The following is a 23,328-nucleotide window of genomic DNA, read 5'->3' as shown; positions in this document are numbered from 1 at the left end:
CACACGCATGGCAAAAACACGATTCAGCACCTGTCCCCGGGATAACCACCGAATATTAGAATGGAGCAGAAGTACCTCAAATTCAGAGCCCATTTCTTTACACAGCTCACTGAAGATGCGGTGCCTCAGAGCACTTTTTCGCACATAGTTCACACATTCCACCACAGTTTTTAATACTTCTGCCATTTTTGGAGGTAAGGTTTTTGTTGCCAACGCATGCCTGTGCAGAATACAATGCGTCACAATGATGTGTGGTGCATCGGCCTTTACTAGCGCACCAAAACCAGACTTTCTTCCCAGCATGACTGGAGCTCCGTCCGTAGAAACTGCAGAAACCATATCCCATGAAAGATTGTTGTCTCTGAAGAAGTCATCCACAAGCTTCTTCACATCGGCTGCCTTCGTTGTTGTTGTAAGAGGCTTACAAAATAAAAACTCTTCTTTTATCATGTCGTCTTTCACATAGCGTACAAAAACAGCAAGCTGGCTTAGATCAGAAACGTCTGTGGTTTCGTCGAGTTGAAGGCTGAATTTTGCCGGGCTTGAAATCAGATCCGTGACTACTTGAGCCAAGATGTCTTTACTCATCTCTTCTATTCTGTCACTGACGGTGTCATTTGAAAGGGGAATTTGGGATAATTTACCTTCGGCCGCTGTTCCGAGTATCAGATTCGCCATCTTTAATGCAGCTGGTTTCACAAGTGTTTCACCAATGGTGTGTGGCTTGCCCTGCTTTGCGATCAGGTAAGCAACTTCGTACGATGCTGTCAGGATCGGTTTGTTAACAGGTACAAATCCAAGAGCAGGCAGAGTGGCCCTTTTATCGAATCTGGCTCTCTTCACCCTGAATTCAGCAAGTGTTGTGTTCTTGTATTCCCCGTCTCCATGCAGCTTCAAGAAGTGTTCCTTTAGTTTTGCCGGTGCAAGACTAGACTTGCTCAACTTGGCGTTGCAAATCATGCAGATAGGACGCTCACTCCCATCACGTTCCGTGATACATGAGAATCCATGTTGTACATATTCGTCCGACCACTTTCTTCTTTTGCCCGACATAGTTAGTATAGATAAAATATTAAAGAAATCACACGACGTACGACAACAACAGTCACACGTTGAGTACTGAGTACGCACTAAATTCCCCGCAGCGCTGATTGGCCAAGCAGTGTAGCATGATCATCTGCAGCCAGTGATGGCCAAGCGGGCCGTGTGTGTCATCACAAATTTACACAATAATTCAAGTGTGTCCGGACCTCCGTGGCGGGGGCTCTGCCGAACCCCTGAGATCAACTCACCGAACCCCTGGGGTTCGATCGAACCCAGGTTAAGAACCATTGCGTACAACTCAAAAACAGCGCACGATCAGAGTATTGAGGGCTCGGGGTGAGTATTAACATTATGAGACCTCCTTTGCCAGAAACAAGATATAGGAATAGGTTTTACCCTTTTAACTGGCACAAAAACTGACACCTTTATTCAAGGCATCATGTTTGCAATGACCACAACACAAGCAGTCAAAATGCAAACAAAAAAGACAACTCTGATAATAATATGCACTGTCCTTGAATTTGATTGGTCCACACCCGAAACAGCTTTTCTTAGATCCTAGTCTCCATTGGTGTTGGACCAGAAGACGCCAAAAGGCGTACAACTCAAAAACAGCGCACTATCAGAGTATTGAGGGCTCGGGGTGAGCATTAACATTATGAGACCTCCTTTGCCAGAAACAAGATATAGGAATAGGTTTTACCCTTTTTAACTGGCACAAAAACTGGCACCTTTATTCAAGGCATCATGTTTGCAATGACCACAACACAAGCAATCAAAATGCAAACAAAAAAGACAACTCTGATAATAATATGTACTGTCCTTGAATTTGATTGGTCCACACCCGAAACAGCTTTTTTTTAGAGCTTAGTCTCCATTGGTGTTGGACCAGAAGACGCCAAAAGGCGTACAACTCAAAAACAGCGCACTATCAGAGTATTGAGGGCTCGGGGTGAGCATTAACATTATAAGCACTTTGCTCTGCCCTGATACGCCTCTCTAAATCATTTTCATTCCTCTTCCCATTCAACAACCGCCCTACGTGTCAATGCACTTCTGTGTTTTCAAGGCTGTGTCCCTATTCTTTTTGCGTTCAGTTTGTCATTCCCCCGCACCTCCAATTAAAGCATGGTTGGCTGCGTACGGTGCGAAAGAAGTTCACCATGCAAACATACGCTGCGTTGAAAAATTATTCTACTGACTGCAGACCAATCCTGGACAGATTTCTCAATACGAGTGCAATATCGAGGGTACAGATCAATGCCACCTGAACACAGATGCTAATTCCCGGACGGGTGGCAACTCTAGCCATGCCCATGCAAACATACACAACATCTTGACCATGAATCGCCTATGCGGCAGATTAAATGTCAAGCATTTAACATTGAATTCCGATCTACTTTTGTTCGTTTTGATTTATTTTGGCGCAGTTTCAAGTAAGTATGTTTGATAAAATTATTGTATTGTCATTTACTGTATAATTATGATAATAGACCACGCACTGAGACATTGCCCAGGAATGGTCTACAATCGAAAAGGTGGCAACCCCATAGCACACCCTAACGTGTTCCAGTGTTAACACATCGTATATTTGTATCTTGAACTTCTTTCGCACCGTACGTAGCCCACCGTGCTAATCGGAGGTATGAGGTAAGGACAAGAAACTAAACACAATAAGCAATTACTTAAGAAGAGTTTTCAATTGAGTATGGGATGGTTGCGAGTGCTGTCAATGTGGCGGTGTTGACAACAAGCATCCACTTTAAACGAACGCGCTTCCTAAAATCCGCGATTTTTCATTTCATGCCGATACGTGGAGATGAGCGGGTTCACCGCGGGTCTTAAACAGCCCTTCCCCAGCCAACATGCACTGGGGGAAATTCCATCAATATTCTCATTAATTATCTGCTTTGGAAGACGAAGAATAAAAAAAGCTAATCCTGCAGGCATCGCGGATAATAAGATTAGATTTAAACTTCGCCCCACATCACGGCGGATACGCACGAATGTTGAACTTTTTGGGGCCGTTCATAAATGACGTCACGCACCTGGGGGGGGAGGGTTCAGACATTTGTGACGATGTGTGACGAGGGGGGGGGTTTGAGAAATGTGACGTCACATCATAATGCGCAATTTTAAATGAATATAAACAACACGTTCTACTTAATTAAATAGACTTTTTAAGAAAATGTTTTCTCCTACAACATCAGAGTGCAGCGCCACGTTAAATACGCACTACAATGACAATAGTTTAAAGCGATTTGAAACATGTTTTATTTTTTTAGGGGGTGGGCAGAACTTTGTGACGTCACATTTGATGGGGGGTCTGACTTTTTGTGACGCCGCGTGACGATGGGGGGGGGGGGTCAAAAATAGTCAGAAATCGCGTGACGTCATTTATGGACGGCCCCATTGGCACCGTGCGTCGCCGAATCATTGCTCATCGGAGTGTCAGCTGTATGACAACGCGACGTGGCACGCAGTGCCAACGCACACCTGTCACCCCCTAACCATTGCCTCTCTTATTACAGACCAATTCAGACCTTATTGGTCACCCCGTGCCCCTTACAAATCTCAACGTTCATCCTACAAAGTCCCATCAAACAAAACATTGGTTTGCCCGTTTTGAAACGGCTGTAGTAAGCCGTATGAACCTGAAAACTCAATCTCCCTGTACACGAATACGGGGTAACCCCGTACGGGTTGACACGGCATGCCAACGTGATACTGGATCGCGCCTTCGGCTCTAAGAGAGTCGTTTGTGACTTAACTGGAGATTAATTAATGATAAACCAGCCAGGGCTTCCCTCGCTGTACGCGGGTTCGGTTTGTTGCGCTATTTCACGCTGTGGAGGCGTCCATAAATGACGTCACGCGATTTTGGACGATTTTTGACCCCCCCTCCATCGTCACACGGCGTCACAAAAAGTCAGACCCCCCCCCGCAAATATGACGTCACAAAGCTGTGCCCCGCCCCTCCCCAAAAATATAAAACATGTTTCATATCGCTTTAAACTATCGTCATTGTAGTGCGTATTTAATGTGGCGCTGCACTCTGATGTTGTAGGAGAAAAGATTTGTTAAAAAGCCTATTTAATTATGTAGAACGTGTTGTCTATATTTAATTAAAGTTGCGCATTTTGAGGGACGTCACATTTCTCAAACCCCCCCCCCCCCTCGTCACAGATCGTCACAAATGTCTGACCTCCCCCCCCCCCTAGGTGCGTGACGTCATTTATGGACGGCCCCAGTGCAATGCGGCTACCTCTGACCCAAAAGTTGCTCTCTGGAGCTGCTGTGCGCGTGTGTGGTGGGGGGAGCGGTGGCGCAGCGTTTAGCGCACTGCGCTACGAACCCCGACTACACGAGTTCGATTCCCGCTCACCTCATACCTCCGATTAGCACGGTGGGCTACGTACGGTGCGAAAGAAGTTCAAGATACAAACATACGATGTGTTAACACTGGAACACGTTAGGGTGTGCTATGGGGTTGCCACCTTTTCGATTGTAGACCAACCCTGGGCAATGTCTCAGTGCTTGGTCTATTATCATAATTATACAGAAAATGACAATACAATAATTATATCAAAAATACTTACTTGAAACTGCGCCAAATAAATCAGAACGAACAAAAGTAGATCGGAATTCAATGTTAAATGCTTGACATTTAATCTGCCGCATAGGCGATTCATGGTCAAGATGTTTTGTATGTTTTCATGGGCATGGCTAGAGTTGCCACCCGTCCGGGAATTAGCATCTGTGTTCAGGTGGTATTGATCTGTACCCTCGATATTGCACTCGTATTGAGAAATCTGTCCAGGATTGGTCTGCAGTCAGTAGAATCATTTTTCAACGCAGCGTATGTTTGCAGGGTGAACTTCTTTCGCACCGTACGCAGCCAACCATGCTTTAATGGAGGTGCGGGGGAATAACAAACTGAACGCAAAAAGAACAGGGACACAGCCTTGAAAACACAGAAGTGCATCTACACGTAGGGCAGTTGTTGAAGGGGAAGAGGGATGAAAATGATTAACGAGACATATCAGGGCAGAGCAAAGTGCTTATTGTTATCTTGACTTAATAATGAAACGTTAATAATGAAACGCTAATCACTCAGCTGTTTCAATGCTAAATTCTATGCTAATTCCTTTGTCAAGGCGCTCTGTTTCTTCTCACACAGCTTAAAGGTCGCGATATGAGCGTGGCTTTTTCGCTCCAGCGCTGTCCTCCAGACAGTCTCGTCCCGTCACCTGATGAAGGCCGCTTGTGTTGTGGCCGAAACGTCGTGAGAATTTTATTGTGTTATTTTATTTTATCAATTTATTATTGTATTCTCATTCTACGTGACTTTACCGAAAGAACCAAAGAATATTAATCCTTGCAGTCACGAAAGCTTTAAATCGAAATGAAACGTAACTGAGCCATATGCCTTAGGCAGAACGTTTTTTTTCAAACAGATGCATCACAAACGGAAAATAGAATCAATGTTTAGAAATGCACAAGGAAGCGTAGAGATGATGCACATCCTAAGAATTACACTGATACTGGAAGACGGACACGTCAATTGGACATCATATGCAAATTAAGGACGTAATTTTAGTTTAGAAAGGTGGGGTGAGGCAGGACACACAACTTGAAGTGATGAAGGCCGGTGGTCGAGACTAACGTGGGAATGGGAGCTAAGGAGGGAACACAACCGGCAGTGTCAACTGCAGAGATGGAGAGAATAAATCAACAGTATATGAATTTTGACATGTGAGAATTTATTGTTTTATATCTTTATTATTTTATTGTTTCCCTTCTACGTGACTTTACCGAAAGAACCAAGAATATAGTATATGATTTAGATCATTTATTTATTTTGCTAACTTTACAATTAATCGTACATTTTAATTGTACTAGTTTAATGTCCTAAGTTTTAGTTTCTAAATCTCTAGGTTAAAACAAGCTATTTTTTCAAAAAGAATGACGTTAATTGGCGCATACATTGAAAGTGCATTTTTAAATTAACCGTGTCAGTCTTCAAATACTGTTCTGGTAATTCCCACCTTGTTGGTGTCCCTATTGTCTCCTGCACCCACTAACAACGGAGTTATTGTTGGGGTGGAGAGAAGCACAGCCAGCAGCCAGCCAGGAAACTCGAGACATAGAATATTTTAATAGCAGCGTGACTTACACTGCTACAGCAGCGATGTTGTCATGTAACTATTTGCATTCTCTGTGTCGCAAACATTAAACGGCAACTATTTTTTCCGTGGTAGGCTTGTCCCCACGATTTGAGGACAAATTCCTTAGCGAAGGATTAACTACTAATTGAAGGATAATACAAGTGAAATGTGAAGTGGTAAGATTGATCATAGACAGTTGCAAGCCAATCCCAAATTCTGAGTGCGGAGTGACTCGGCAGGGCCGACGGCGTGAGCCTGGTACCTTGGGAGTTGTCACGGACAGGGAGCAATGAGGCCGCGTTAACGGTTGTCTTAGTTTTGGGGAATTCTGTGTCCAGAACTCTGATCCACAGTAACGATGAAACAAACACAATGTAGAAAAAAGAACAGTTGCAACTGTTGCAGGAAATTGAAAGGCATTTTATTACAAAAAACAAACATCATTTACCATTCACACAAATAGTATAGTATTATAGTAGTTCGAAAATTAGACTGTGCAAAATAGTCATTTGTAATGATGAAAAATAATTGAAGATAACATTTATCATTATCTTATTGCAATATATGAACGTGTAATGGCAAATTAAACGAAGCGATACGATTTGACAATCCTTTACAGCGATACACTTAATCCAATGAAGGTGAATGTGAACGCTGAAACACGTAAATATTACTAAACATATCGTGAATAGAAGAAACTGATTTAACAAAATATCCACGCAATTAAAACATCAATAAAGTAGGCTGCTGGAATGGATGCTCCAGGCGCCACTCTACGCGTGAGTGGTGCCAGTGGACTGAGAGGCCGTGCCAGGAGTCGTTGTTGCTGGCTGCTCAATGACCACCACCCTCTCGGCCGCTGCAACGAGGGCGCGGCGCTGAGCCTTGAACTTCAGCTTCCCGTCTTCAGTCAAGCAGCAGCTCACGCTCTGCGGGTCCACGTCCCTGGGCAGCTGCGTCTCCCTGTGGAACTCCTGGCAGCTGTGGCTGTAGCTGCCGCTGCTGACTTCTCCGCTCTTCACCTCGCGCCGTTCGGCCACCACCAGCTCACGGCCGGCTGCTGCAGCAGTGCGTCTCCGAGGCTGCCCGGAGCCCGCGTGTGGCTGCTGAGCTGATCGACTCCACGGAAGATTCTCTCCATCCTCTCAATCTCGCTCCTCATGTCTCGCTGCAGCTGCTGGAAGAGACTTTCACCGCGGGGGTTCCAGACCGGCCAGCCTGGCCAGACGTTCCTCTCCTTCACGTGCATCGCAGGGAAGTAAACACTCAGGGCCATGCTTGTTGATGTGCTAGTTTAGAGAAGGCGTCACACAGCTGAACCCCAGGTTTGAGTCACTGCTATTTGCTGTGGATGAGGGAAGCCCTGGGAGCAGCTGCGTCATTCTGGACGCTTCTGGCTCCCCTGGAATCTGCTCGTAGCTACTGCCAGGGCTATAAAAGCAGCTCCTGTAGCTGCACTGGCAGAACATCGGCAGAGGAAGGAGCAGCGCTCACAGCTGAAGCGAGCCTCACTGTGAAGCACATCAACAAGCATGGCCCTCAGTGTTTACTTCCCTGCGATGCACGTCATGGAGAGGAGCGTCTGGCCAGGCTGGCCGGTCTGGAACCCCCGCGGTGAAAGTCTCTTCCAGCAGCTGCAGCGAGACAAGAGGAGCGAGATCGAGAGGATGGAGAGAATCTTCCGTGGAGTCGATCAGCTCAGCAGCCACACGCGGGCTCCGGGTAGCCTCGGAGACGCACTGTTGCAGCAGCCGGCCGTGAGCAGTGGGTTCCAGATTGAAAATCCACAGGAGCAGGGAGGCGGGTTTGTCGCGTCCCTGGACGTGCAGGACTTCTCCCCACAGGACCTGGCCGTGAAGGTGTCTGGAGACAAGCTGGTGGTGGCCGGACGGCGCGAGGTGAAGAGCGGAGAAGTCAGCAGCGGCAGCTACAGTCACAGCTGCCAGGAGTTCCACAGGGAGACGCAGCTGCCCAGGGACGTGGACCCGCAGAGCGTGAGCTGCTGCTTGACTGAAGACGGGAAGCTGAAGTTCAAGGCTCAGCGCCGCACCCTCCCTGCAGCGGCCGAGAGGGTGGTGGTCATTGAGCAGCCAGCGACAGCGACTCCTGGCACGGCCTCTCAGTCCACTGGCACCACTCACGCGTAGAGTGGCGCCTGGTGCAGCAACCTGCTTTATTGATGTTTCAATTGTATGGATATTTAGTTTGACCGACCCTCTGTGCTGCATATTATTGTTTCCAAACTTTACTAAATCTTGTTCAATTTGACGTGCTTCTCCATCTCTCTGTGTTTCCTCTCTCTTAAATTTAGCTATTCTATACCTGATGATGATTGCTTGCGTTGCAATCGAAACGTCGTATGCTATTCTGAAATTTTATTTTATTATTTCTTATTTCTACGTGACTTTACCGAAAAAACCAAAGAGCAGTTTCTTCTATCCACACTATGTTCAGTAATATTTACGTGTTTCAGCGTTCACATTCAACTTCTTTGGATTAAGTGTATCGCTGTAAAGGATTGACATTAAACTGGTACAATTAAAATGTACGATTAATTGTAAGGTTAGCAAAATAAATGATCTAATTCATATACTATATACTTGGTTCTTTCGGTAAAATCACGTAGAAGGGAAACAATAAAATAACAAAAATATAACACAATAAAATTCTCACAAATCAAAATTCATATAACGTTGATTTATTCCCTCCGTCTCCGCACTTGACACTGCCGGTTGTGTTCCCTCCTTAGCTCCCATTCCCACGTTAGTCTCGACCACCGGCCGTCATCACTTCAAGTTGTGTGTCCTGCCTCACCCCACCTTTCTAAACTAAAATTACGTCCTTAATTTGCATATGATGTCCAATTGACGTGTCCGTCTTCCAGTATCAGTGTAATTCTTTGGATGTGCATCATCTCTACGCTTCCTTCTGCATTTCTAAACATTGGTTCTATTTTCCGTTTGTGATGCATCTGTTTGAAAAAAAAAACGTTCTGCTTAAGGCATATGGCTCAGATATGTTTCATTATTAAGTTAAGATAACAATAAGCACTTTGCTCTGCCCTGATACGCCTCTCTTAATCATTTTCATTCCTCTTCCCATTCAACAACCGCCCTACGTGTCAATGCACTTCTGTGTTTTCAAGGCTGTGTCCCTGTTCTTTTTGCGTTCAGTTTGTCATTCCCCCGCACCTCCAATTAAAGCATGGTTGGCTGCGTACGGTGCGAAAGAAGTTCACCATGCAAACATACGCTGCGTTTGAAAAATTATTCTACTGACTGCAGACCAATCCTGGACAGATTTCTCAATACGAGTGCAATATCGAGGGTACAGATCAATACCACCTGAACACAGATGCTAATTCCCGGATGGGTGGCAACTCTAGCCATGCCCATGCAAACATACACAACATCTTGACCATGAATCGCCTATGCGGCAGATTAAATGTCAAGCATTTAACATTGAATTCCGATCTACTTTTGTTCGTTTTGATTTATTTTGGCGCAGTTTCAAGTAAGTCTTTTTGATATAATTATTGTATTGTCATTTACTGTATAATTATGATAATAGACCAAGCACTGAGACATTGCCCAGGATTGGTCTACAATCGAAAAGGTGGCAACCCCATAGCACACCCTCGTGTTCCAGTGTTAACACATCGTATATTTGTATCTTGAACTTCTTTCGCACCGTACGTAGCCCACCGTGCTAATCGGAGGTATGAGGAAAGGACAAGAAACTAAACACAATAAGCAATTACTTAAGAAGAGTTTTCAATTGAGTATGGGATGGTTGCGAGTGCTGTCAATGTGGCGGTGTTGACAACAAGCATCCACTTGAAACGAACGCGCTTCCTAAAATCCGCGATTTTTCATTTCATGCCGATACGTGGAGATGAGCGGGTTCACCGCGGGTCTTAAACAGCCCTTCCACAGCCAACATGCGCTGGGGGAAATCTCATCAATATTCTCATTAATCATCTGCTTTGGCAGACGAAGAATGAAAAAGCTAATCCTGCAGGCATCGCGGATAATAAGATTAGAATTAAACTTCGCCCCACATCACGGCGGATACGCACGAATGTTGAACTTTTTGGGGCCGTTCATAAATGACGTCACGCACCTGGGGGGGGGGAGAGTTCAGACATTTGTGACGATGTGTGACGAGGGGGGGGGGGGTTTGAGAAATGTGACGTCACATCATAATGCGCAATTTTAAATGAATATAGACAACACGTTCTACTTAATTAAATAGACTTTTTAATAAATGTTTTCTCCTACAACATCAGAGTGCAGCGCCACGTTAAATACGCACTACAATGACAATAGTTTAAAGCGATTTGAAACATGTTTTATTTTTTTTAGGGGGTGGGCAAAACTTTGTGACGTCACATTTGATGGGGGGTCTGACTTTTTGTGACGCCGCGTGACGATGGGGGGGGGGGGTGAAAAATCGTCAGAAATCTCGTGACGTCATTTATGGACGGCCCCATTGGCACCGTGCGTCGCCGAATCATTGCTCATCGGAGTGTCAGCTGTATGACAACGCGACGTGGCACGCAGTGCCAACGCACACCTGTCACCCCCTAACCATTGCCTCTCTTATTACAGACCAATTCAGACCTTATTGGTCACCCCGTGCCCTTTACAAATCTCAACGTTCATCCTACAAAGTCCCATCAAACAAAACATTGGTTTGCCCGTTTTGAAACGGCTGTAGTAAGCCGTATGAACCTGAAAACTCAATCTCCCTGTACACGAATACGGGGTAACCCCGTACGGGTTGACACGGCATGCCAACGTGATACTGGATCGCGCCTTCGGCTTTAAGAGAGTCGTTTGTGACTTAACTGGAGATTAATTAATGATAAACCAGGCAGGGCTACCCTCGCTGTACGTGGGTTCGGTTTGTTGCGCTATTTCTCGCTGTGGAGGCGTCCATAAATGACGTCACGCGATTTTGGACGATTTTTGACCCCCCCTCCATCGTCACACGGCGTCACAAAAAGTCAGACCCCCCCCCTCAAATATGACGTCACAAAGCTGTGCGCCGCCCCTCCCCAAAAAAAAATGTTTCACATCGCTTTAAACTATCGTCATTGTAGTGCGTATTTAATGTGGCGCTGCACTCTGATGTTGTAGAAGAAAAGATTTGTTAAAAAGCCTATTTAATTATGTAGAACGTGTTGTCTATATTTAATTAAAGTTGCGCATTTTGAGGTGACGTCACATTTCTCAAACCCCCCCCCCCCTCGTCACACATCGTCACAAATGTCTGACCTCCCCCCCCCCTCGGTGCGTGACGTCATTTATGGACGGCCCCAGTGCAATGTGGCTACCTCTGACCCAAAAGCTGCTCTCTGGAGCTGCTGTGCGCGTGTGTTGTGGGGGGAGCGGTGGCGCAGCGTTTAGCGTTTAGCACGCTGCGCTACGAACCCCGACTACACGAGTTCGATTCCCGCTCACCTCATACCTCCGATTAGCACGGTGGGCTACGTACGGTGCGAAAGAAGTTCAAGATACAAACATACGATGTGTTAACACTGGAACGCGTTAGGATGTACTATGGGGTTGCCACCTTTTCGATTGTAGACCAACCCTGGGCAATGTCTCAGTGCTTGGTCTATTATCATAATTATACAGTAAATGACAATACAATAATTATATCAAAAAGACTTACTTGAAACTGCGCCAAAATAAATCAAAACGAACAATAGTAGATCGGAATTCAATGTTAAATGTTTGACATTTAATCTGCCGCATAGGCGATTCATGGTCAAGATGTTGTGTATGTTTTCATGGGCATGGCTAGAGTTGCCACCCGTCCGGGAATTAGCATCTGTGTTCAGGTGGTATTGATCTGTACCCTCGATATTGCACTCGTATTGAGAAATCTGTCCAGGTTTGGTCTGCAGTCAGTAGAATCATTTTTCAACGCAGCGTATGTTTGCATGGTGAACTTCTTTCGCACCGTACGCAGCCAACCATGCTTTAATTGGAGGTGCGGGGGAATAACAAACTGAACGCAAAAAGAACAGGGACACAGCCTTGAAAACATAGAAGTGCATTTACACGTAGGGCGGTTGTTGAAGGGGAAGAGGGATGAAAATGATTAAGAGAGGCGTATCAGGGCAGAGCAAAGTGCTTATTGTTATCTTGACTTAATAATGACACGTTAATAATGAAACGCTAATCACTCAGCTGTTTCAATGCTAAATTCTATGCTAATTCCTTTGTCAAGGCGCTCTGTTGCTTCTCACACAGCTTAAAGGTCGCGATATGAGCGTGGCTTTTTCGCTCCAGCGCTGTCCTCCAGACAGTCTCGTCCCGTCACCTGATGAAGGCCGCTTGTGTTGTGGCCGAAACGTCGTGAGAATTTTATTGTGTTATTTTATTTTATCAATTTATTATTGTATTCTCATTCTACGTGACTTTACCGAAAGAACCAAAGAATATTAATCCTTGGAATCACGAAAGCTTTAAATCGAAATGAAACGTAACTGAGCCATATGCCTTAGGCAGAACGTTTTTTTTCAAACAGATGCATCACAAACGGAAAATAGAACCAATGTTTAGAAATGCACAAGGAAGCGTAGAGATGATGCACATCCTAAGAATTACACTGATACTGGAAGACGGACACGTCAATTGGACATCATATGCAAATTAAGGACGTAATTTTAGTTTAGAATGGTGGGGTGAGGCAGGACACGCAACTTGAAGTGATGAAGGCCGGTGGTCGAGACTAACGTGGGAATGGGAGCTAAGGAGGGAACACAACCGGCAGTGTCAACTGCGGAGATGGAGAGAATAAATCAACAGTATATGAATTTTGACTTGTGAGAATTTTATTGTTTTATATCTTTATTATTTTATTGTTTCCCTTCTACGTGACTTTATCGAAAGAACCAAGAATATAGTATATGATTTAGATCATTTATTTATTTTGCTAACTTTACAATTAATCGTACATTTTAAATGTACTAGTTTAATATCCTAAGGTTTAGTTTCTAAATCTCTAGGATAGAACAAGTTATTTTTTCAAAAAGAATGACGTTAATTGGCGCATACATTGAAAGTGCAATTTTAAATTAGCCGTGTCAGTCTTCAAATTCTGTTCTGGTAATTCCCACCTTGTTGGTGTCCCTATTGTCTCCTGCACCCACTAACAACGGAGTTATTGTTGGGGTGGAGAGAAGCACAGCCAGCAGCCAGCCAGGAAACTCGAGACATAGAATATTTTAATAGCAGCGTGACTTACACTGCTACAGCAGCGATGTTGTCATGTAACTATTTACATTCTCTGTGTCGCAAACATTAAACGGCAACTAATTTTTCTGTGGTACGCTTGACCCCACGATTTGAGGACCAATTCCTTAGCGAAGGATTTACTACCAATTGAAGGATGATACAAGTGAAATGTGAAGTGGTAAGATTGATCATAGACAATTGCAAGCCAATCCCAAATTCTGAGTGCGGAGTGACTCGGCAGGGCCGACGGCGTGAGCCTGGCACCTTCGGAGTTGTCATGGACAGGGAGCAATGAGGCCGCGTTACCGGTTGTCTTAGTTTTGGGGAATTCTGTGTCCAGAACTCTGATCCACAGTAACGATGAAACAAACACAATGTAGAAAAAAGAACAGTTGCAACTGTTGCAGGAAATTGAAAGGCATTTTATTACAAAAAAAACATCATTTACCATTCACACAAACACTATAGTATTATAGTAGTTCGAAAATTAGACTGTGCAAAATAGTCATGTGTAATGATGAAAAATAATTGAAGATAACATTCATCATTATCTTATTGCAATATATGAACGTGTAATGGCAAATTAAAACGAAGCGATACGATTTCACAATCCTTTACAGCGATACACTTAATCCAATGAAGTTGAATGTGAACGCTGAAACACGTAAATATTACTGAACATAGCGTGGATAGAAGAAACTGATTTATCTAAATATCCATACAATTGAAACATCAATAAAGCAGGCTGCTGGAATGGATGCTCCAGGCGCCACTCTACGCGTGAGTGGTGCCAGTGGACTGAGAGGCCGTGCCAGGAGTCGCTGTCGCTGGCTGCTCAATGACCACCACCCTCTCGGCCGCTGCAGGGAGGGCACGGCGCTGAGCCTTGAACTTCAGCTTCCCGTCTTCAGTCAAGCAGCAGCTCACGCTCTGCGGGTCCACGTCCCTGGGCAGCTGCGTCTCCCTGTGGAACTCCTGGCAGCTGTGGCTGTAGCTGTCGCTGCTGACTTCTCCGCTTTTCACCTCGCGCCGTCCGGCCACCACCAGCTTGTCTCCAGACACCTTCACGGCCAGGTCCTGTGGGGAGAAGTCCTGCACGTCCAGGGACGCGACAAACCCGCCTCCCTGCTCCTGTGGATCTTCAATCTGGAACCCACATGCTCACGGCCGGCTGCTGCAGCAGTGCGTCTCCGAGGCTGCCCGGAGCCCGCGTGTGGCTGCTGAGCTGATCGACTCCACGGAAGATTCTCTCCATCCTCTCGATCTCGCTCCTCATGTCTCGCTGCAGCTGCTGGAAGAGACTTTCACCGCGGGGGTTCCAGACCGGCCAGCCTGGCCAGACGCTCCTCTCCATCACGTGCATTGCAGAGAAGTAAACACTCAGGGCCATGCTTGTTGATGTGCTTCACAGTGAGGCTCGCTTCAGCTGTGAGCGCTGCTCCCTCCTCTGCCGATGTTCTGCCAGTGCAGCTACAGAAGCTGCTTTTATAGCCCTGGCAGTAGCTACGAGCAGATGCCAGGGGCAGATAGAAGCGTCCAGAATGACGCAGCTGCTCCCAGGGGCTTCCTCCATCCGCACAGAATCTAGAGCGTCACTCGTGTCTCAGATGTGAATAATTAGTATTGTATTACAATTCTATAAACAATACAGTGTTGTAGTGCATCACGTGTTGATGTTCCATTGCACAGCCACGTTCCAAATGCTATAATGACGTAAAAGCCGTGGAAACCTCTGACGTCACGGTGACGTCATGGCCCGGTGACGTCACGGCAGAGGTCAGAGTGGAGTCGGCTCCTGGAGAGGCAACCCCCTCGCCCCACGCTGCTCCTCCACTTCGAGTTCTTCAGATAACTTCGCCACCACCACCATGGCGATCTTGACGGCTGTCCTCACTTTGGTTCTGCTGCTCACGCAGCCGATGGTGGAGCTCCTCGGAGGATCTCGGCGTGGGGGTTCGGACATTAACGGCTCCAACACCACCACCACCACGATCAACTACTCCGGACTCATGAAGAACGTCTCTCCACCAGCAGGGGTCGCAACCTGGGGACCGATGTTCAGTAGCCACAGTGAGGACATTGTGGAAAGCGTGCTCCCTGCCCTCCTGCAGGCTATGGGTGAGCTGAGCAGCAGCTGCCAGGCCATAGTGGACAGCGCGCTCCCTGCTCTGCTCCACACTGTGGGTCAACTGTACAGCGGCTGCAAGGAGGCCATCAGCTCCACCGTGCTGCTGAACACCCTGCACATCGCCGTGCATCTCTGGCGTTTCATACGTCGCCAAGTGAGTGAGCAACATCCATCATCATCACCACCATCAGCCATGGTCAATCCACTAGTGGGTAGAGACCAACACGACCCGTCGCCACCTCCCACGATGCCGCTGTGCAGTAATCCACCCAGCACCTGCACGTGGAGCGATTTCATTGCTTCATCTCCCCACTGGGCACCCTCTCGGATGACCCCCTCGCAGCCCGTCGGCATCACTCGCCGCCTTCACACCTCCACCGATCCCCCTCAACTCCACTCACGGTGTCTTCAACAGCCTGGTTGGGCACTGGAACAGTATCCCGGACAGTGCCGGATTAAGCTCGTGCGGGTCCTGTAGCTTATATTATAAAGGTGCCCAGAATAAATAAAAAAACACAATTATAAAACACGAAGTTTTTAACTTGCATTGTAAAGTAATTGTAATTTTACTATAGTAATAGAGCAAGTACAGAATCACTGAACGGGGATTTATAGCGTGAGATCATTTAGCGCGGGGCGCTTGAAAGTGCGGGGCCCACAGCTAATGATTATTTTGTTCCGAGGATAATCCGGCACTGATCACGGATTGAGTATGAGGAGCAGTGATGAGATTTAAAGTATTTTTTTACATGTTATTAAAATGTTATGTTTAATAGAAAATATAATGTTGTTTGTCTCTTAGCTGTGATTCTTAAAAACACTGTTGTTACTCAATGGTCTTTCGGTAAAGTCAGGTAGAAAAAATAAAAAAAATAGAATACGACGTTTCGATTGCAACCCAAGCAGTCGTCATCAGGTGAAACTAAATTTGAGAGAGAGAGACCAAACACAGACAGGGAGACACAAAGATCCCCCGTATAGCCTGAACAGACTGTAGGGGCAAGTGCTGTTAGCGAGCACCTGTGAAGGCCGGAACAGTACACGAGGGGGTGGGTGGCCAGCACCACGCCCGACCGCCTTTGTCTCCCTAGTGGCGATGTTTACACACCGCACCAGGTACTCATTTGAGGCTGAGTCGACCTAGGGGAGGCCCGGGACCGGTTCAGATAATCGTCACTGGTGTTGGCCGTGAGCGGGAATCGAACCCGGGTCGCCAGGTTCATAGCGCAGCGTAGCGCTAACAGCTGCACCACCGCTCCCCACAACAGGGAGACACACAAGCAGAGAAGGACGGTGATCAACCAGGCAAAGTATTATTTGTTGTGTTGGCCGACTCAATGAGTTGCATTACATTTCTAAGTTTGCTGAGTTTGATCTTCTTTCTATCAGCTTGTACCCTCTGTAAATTTCACCCCCACTATCTCGCCCGTTACGGCAGCCCCTCCGCTCCCACTCCCCCTCGGAGTAGCCGAGGGATTAGCCGGGGTATGCTTGCTCTGCGATCTTACATTTACTTGCAAATCCCACCACAAACGTATATAGTGTAACCTTTGGTTGCAGTAGCTCTCTCGCTACATTTCTTCCTGTCTCAGCAGTCCGCCTGCTGTATTATTTCACCTGAAGACGATTGCTTGTGTTACGATCGAAACGTCGTGATCTACAGTGAAACCTTGGATTGCGAGTAACTTGGTCTGCGAGTGTTTTGCAAGACGAGTATAGTACTATAGTGTTGTGACCACTTGTATACTGTTTACTATAGTACTATGGTGTTGTGACCACGTGTATACTGTTTACTATAGTACTATAGTGTTGTGACCACGTGTATACTGTTTACTATAGTACTATAGTGTTGTGACCACATGTATACCGTTTACTACAGTACTATAGTGGTGTGACCACGTGTGTACTGTTTACTATAGTACTATAGTGGTGTGACCACGTGTACACTGTTTACTACAGTACTGTAGTGTTGTGACCACGTGTGTAATGTTTACTACATTACTATAGTGTTGTGACCACGTGTGTAATGTTTACTACAGTACTATAGTGTTGTGACCACGTGTATACTGTTTACTACAGTACTATAATGTTGTGACCACGTGTATACTGTTTACTATAGTACTATAGTGTGACCACGTGTATACTGTTTACTACAGTACTATAGAGTTGTGACCACGTGTATACTGTTTACTACAGTACTATAGTGTTGTGACCACGTCTATACTGTTTACTACAGTACTATAGTGTTGTGACCACGTGTATACTGTTTACTATAGTACTATAGTGTTGTGACCACGTGTATACTGTTTACTACAGTAATATAGTGTTGTGACCACGTGTATACTGTTTTCTATAATACTATAGTGTTGTGACCACGTGTATATTGTTTACTACAGTACTGTAGTGTTGTGACCACGTGTATACTGTTTACTATAGTACTATGGTGTTGTGACCACGTGTATACTGTTTACTATAGCACTATAGTGTTGTGACCACGTGTATACTGTTTACTACAGTACTATAGTGGTGTGACCACGTGTATACTGTTTACTACAGTACTATAGTGTTGTGACCACGTGTATACTGTTTACTACAGTACTATAGTGTTGTGACCACGTGTGTACTGTTTACCACAGTACTATAGTGTTGTGACCACGTGTATACTGTTTACTATAGTACTATAGTATTGGGACCACGTGTATACTGTTTACTACAGTACTATAGTGTTGTGACCACGTGTATACTGTTTACTATAGTACTATAGTGTTGTGACCACGTATATACGGTTTACTATAGTACTATAGTGTTGTGACCACGTGTATACTGTTTACTACAGTACTATAGTGTTGTGACCTAGTGTGTACTGTTTACTATAGTACTATAGTGTTGTGACCACGTGTGTACTGTTTACTATAGTACTATAGTGTTGTGACCACGTCTATACTGTTTACTACAGTACTATAGTGTTGTGACCACGTGTATACTGTTTACTACAGTACTATAGTGTTGTGACCACGTGTATACTTTTTACTATATTACTATAGTGTGGCCACGTGTATACTGTTTACTACAGTACTATAGTGTTGTGACCACGTGTATACTGTTTACTACAGTACTATAGTGTTGTGACCACGTCTATACTGTTTACTACTGTACTATAGTGTTGTGACCACGTGTATACTGTTTACTATAGTACTATAGTGTTGTGACCACGTGTATACTGTTTACTACAGTACTATAGTGGTGTGACCACGTGTATACTGTTTACTACAGTACTATGGTGTTGTGACCACGTGTATACTGTTTACTACAGTACTATAGTGTTGTGACCACGTGTGTACTGTTTACCACAGTACTACAGTGTTGTGACCACGTGTATACTGTTTACTATAGTACTGTAGTGTTGTGACCACGTGTATACTGTATTTGCTATCGTACTATAGTGTTGTGACCACGTGTATACTGTTTACTACAGTACTATAGTGTTGTGACCACGTGTGTACTGTTTACTACAGTACTATAGTGTTGTGACCACGTGTATACTGTTTACTATAGTACTATAGTGTTGTGACCACGTGTATATTGTTTACTACAGTACTATAGTGTTGTGACCACGTGTATACTGCGGGATTGTGGGTAATTGTCTCCCATGCTCGGTCTCAGTCGGTGTGCCTCACTCGTATAGTCAACATCCGTGCGAACTTATCTTGTTTACTATAGTACTATAGTGTTGTGACCACGTGTATACTGTTTACTACAGTACTATAGTGTTGTGACTACGTGTTTACTGTTTACTACAGTACTGTAGTGTTGTGAATACGTGTGTGTGCGTAAAGCATTTTTTTATTTTGTGTCCATGTGTAGTGACTGTTCTTTAGTAACTGTACTGCAAGTGAAAGTCGTCCTACACAATACCCATCCTCTATCTCGTCTCCCTCACACCAGCCACGATTAAATGTAATTAATAAATTTGATTACTTTATATTAAATAATAAAAATATAAAAAGGTATTTTGTATTAAAAAATTTTATATGAATACGGTATTTTTGGTTTGTGGAACGAATCATCTGAGTTTCCATTATTTCTTATGGGGGAAATTCGCTTTGATATACGAGTGCTTTGGATTAAGAGCACGTTTCCAGAAGGAATTATGCTCGCAATCCAAGGTTTCACTTTATTAGTTATTTTTCTATCTACGTGACTTTACCGAAAGAAACCAAAGAGTATGCTGTTGTTAGTTTAAATGTTTGGTAAGTAAGACTTAGTCTGTGCTGCTCTCCAGTTGCCTGGATGAAAAGTGGCCCAAGTTTTTCCCAATCCTGGCCTCCTGGCTCAAAAACGTAAAAAACAAACTCGCAAGTCTGTCCCCAGGGTCACAACGCACTCACAGACACGGAGCAGGGAGATTCAGCTAATGACGCAGTTGATGTTTTTCGTAACTTTTGCAGAGAGCGATGAGAATGAGGATGAGGACCGGAAGGAGGAAGATTTCCCGGGCGCTGCAGAGAAAGAAAGGTGGAGGTCTCGGCCGAGCACCGAGTCCCCGGGCTCATATGGCCGCGGCACGGAGACGAAAGCGGCGGGCGCAGGGGAGGGGAAGCAACCCCGGCACCAAGCAGAGCTGCGCTCCTCACCTGAAGAATCCAGCTCCACTCAGGCCATCGCTCCCACTGGGGCCATCGCCTCCACCTCCACTCGGGCCATTGCCTCCATCTCTACTCGGGCCATCGCCTCCACCGCTGCCATCGCCTCCACCGCTGCCATCGCCTCCACCTCCACTCAGGCCATCGCCTCCATCTCTACTCAGGCCATCGCCTCCCCCACTGATATCAACTCCACCTCCACTGCTTCCATCGCCTCCACCTCCACTCGGGCCATCGCCTCCACCTCCACTCGGGCCATCGCCTCCACCTCCACTCGGGCCATCGCCTCCACCTCCACTCGGGCCATCGCCTCCACCTCCACTCGGGCCATCGCCTCCACCTCTACTCAGGCCATCGCCTCCACCTCTACTCAGGCCATCGCCTCCACCTCCACTCAGGCCATCGTCTCCATCTCTACTCAGGCCATCGCCTCCCCCACTGATATCAACTCCACCTCCACTGCTTCCATCGCCTCCACCTCCACTCGGGCCATCGCCGCCACCTCCACTCGGGCCATCTTCTCCACCTCCACTCGGGCCATCGCCTCCACCTCTACTCAGGCCATCGCCTCCACCTCCACTCGGGCCATCGCCTCCACCTCTACTCAGGCCATCGCCTCCACCTCTACTCAGGCCATCGCCTCCATCTCTACTCAGGCCATCGCCTCCACCTCTACTCAGGCCATCGCCTCTACCTCTACTCAGGCCATCGCCTCCACCTCTACTCAGGCCATCGCCTCCACCTCTACTCAGGCCATCGCCTCCATCTCTACTCAGGCCATCGCCTCCACCTCTACTCAGGCCATCGCCTCCATCTCTACTCAGGCCATCGCCTCCACCTCTGCTCAGGCCATCGCCTCCACCTCTACTTATGCCATCGTCTCCACCTCTACTCAGGCCATCGCCTCTACCTCTACTCAGGCCATCGCCTCCATCTCTACTCAGGACATCGCCCCCACTGCTGCCATCGCCTACACCTCCAATCGGGCCATCGGCTCCACTGCTGCCATCGCCTCCATCTCTACTCAGGCCATTGCCTCCACCACTGATATCAACTCTACCCCCACTGCTGACATCGACTCCACCTTTACTCCTGCCATTGCCTCAACCTTCACTTCTGCCATCGCCTCCACTGCCACTATCGCCACCACCGCCACTCGCACCATCACCTCCACCCATGAGTAATCAAGCTAACCCCCAGGATTGGGAGCTCCCTGCTTTCCACCTGCCTCCACCTCCACCAGAGCCCTGGGCTCCTCCACCCCACCGTGATACCAGACCGGGCCCGGCACACGAGTCTTTTGCTCCCTGTTCTTCACGGCAGCGTTACCGCAAGTCCCGCAACAGCCGCCTTCCTCCCCGCCTCCGCAAACCTCCTCTCGAATCCTCAACTCCACTGCTGCCATCGCCTCCATCTCTACTCAGGCCATTGCCTCCACCACTGATATCAACTCTACCCCCACTGCTGACATCGACTCCACCTTCACTCCTGCCATTGCCTCAACCTCCACTTCTGCCATCGCTTCCACTGCCACTATCGCCACCACCGCCACTCGCACCATCACCTCCACCCATGAGTAATCAAGCTAACCCCCAGGATTGGGAGCTCCCTGCTTTCCACCTGCCTCCACCTCCACCAGAGCCCTGGGTTCCTCCACGCCACCGTGATACCAGACCGGGCCCGGCACACGAGTCTTTTGCTTCCTGTTCTTCACGGCAGCGTTACCGCAAGTCCCGCAACAGCCGCCTTCCTCCCCGCCTCCGCAAACCTCCTCTCGAATCCTCAACTCCATCCGCATTGATTCGTCCCAACCACCCAGACCGAGAGCACCTTCCCACCCGCCTCGCTCCACCTGCAGGGCAGTGGATCCCCCCCCAGCCCAGGTGCAACGGCCGGGGTCCCGCGTACGGAGTCCCAGGTGCCCCTTCTGCCTGGCACCACTCCCACGAGTCGCGCTTCACGCGGCGTCCCGCCCTCCTCCCCACGCCTCCACCGGATCAGTGGATTCCTCCCCACCTTCGTCCCAGCCGAGCGGCTCCTGCTCCACACTGGGCCACCCGTCCCACTTTTGTTCCGTGCCACTCCACAGATTTCCACGATAGACATCATCATCCGCCCCTTGTCCAACCCACACCACTGCATCACCATAGCCCGGCGACATTCACGGACTGCTCACACACGTGACTCCTGCTGGTCGGGTGACCGTGATGAACTATATGTGTCGCGTTGATGGCCATGTGATGGACATTGTTTTGAGTGGCAGAGCAGGTGGTTGTCAGGATTAATACATTTGTGTTGTTATTGGACACTGCAGTGTGCGTGTGAGTTGCTGTGCGGTGCAACAGAGCACGTATTTGGTGTCGATCTTCGCGTGTGTGTGATTGTGGGGAGCGGTAGTGTCATGGTTAACGCTACACCGCGCTTCGAAACCCAGGTTTGACCCGAGTTAGCTTTCCGCACACGGCCACAGCCGGTGCAAGCAGTTGCGCAACTCGGTTGCACACAACTGAAGTCACTCTACACGTGGAAGTCTCTGCAACAAATTTGCTTGGCGATTGGTGGCCAGAACCACGAGCGATCCACACAGCACAGGGTGCTGGTCAGTCTGACCAACCACCCATTTCACCTGACTTTCCACAAAATCACCATTAATGTTCCTTTCCAGGGCAGTGACACCAACTCTGCCAAAGTGTTTTAGGAACTAATGCTGTGTATGTTCGGCAGAAACTCTGCACGATTCTGCTGATAAGACACTTAATTTCGAAACCATTTGAGAATGTCGTATTTATAATAAACGTGCACCATTTTTTAGCTGCTTGCCGCCCCTGTACATAGTACCTCTGTATTGATTACAAGTCCTGTGTGCTCACCATTGTACCATGGCATGTGCCTAGGTGGCACTACCAGATGGCTCCCATCCATAGCTGCCAGGCCATCGGCCAGCGCGATAAATATTCGACGCCAACCAACAAATATTTATTCCCACGAGGGGTGACGGGAACCGAACCAGGGATGTCCAGAGCAATCAACTCGTTAATGCGGGAGACCTGAATAGTTCCCGGCGCGTGACACAGTAACGCTGTTCGGCTGGCGAC

At 47.1% G+C, this 23,328-nt stretch overlaps 1 protein-coding gene across 1 annotated transcript; it reads left to right on the top strand.

The window, feature by feature from the left end:
* Positions 1–15,471: 15,471 nt before the first annotated feature.
* LOC142922889 (uncharacterized) lies at positions 15,472–22,539 on the top strand. The gene is made up of 3 exons (XM_076063828.1): positions 15,472–15,480; positions 15,594–15,744; positions 20,039–22,539. The coding sequence occupies exons 1-3, from the start codon at positions 15,472–15,474 to the stop codon at positions 21,415–21,417; spliced, it is 1,539 nt and encodes a 512-aa protein (XP_075919943.1). The 3' UTR covers positions 21,418–22,539.
* Positions 22,540–23,328: the final 789 nt, after the last annotated feature.

The sequence above is a fragment of the Petromyzon marinus genome, unplaced genomic scaffold, assembly GCF_048934315.1.
Source record: "Petromyzon marinus isolate PM22_M1 ecotype Great Lakes invasive population unplaced genomic scaffold, UKy_Petmar_22M1.pri1.0 PM_Scaffold_2, whole genome shotgun sequence".
NCBI classification, from domain to species: domain Eukaryota; kingdom Metazoa; phylum Chordata; class Hyperoartia; order Petromyzontiformes; family Petromyzontidae; genus Petromyzon; species Petromyzon marinus.
The sequence above is the reverse complement of the archived record's forward strand: the minus strand, read 5'-3'. Positions and strand labels throughout refer to the sequence as shown.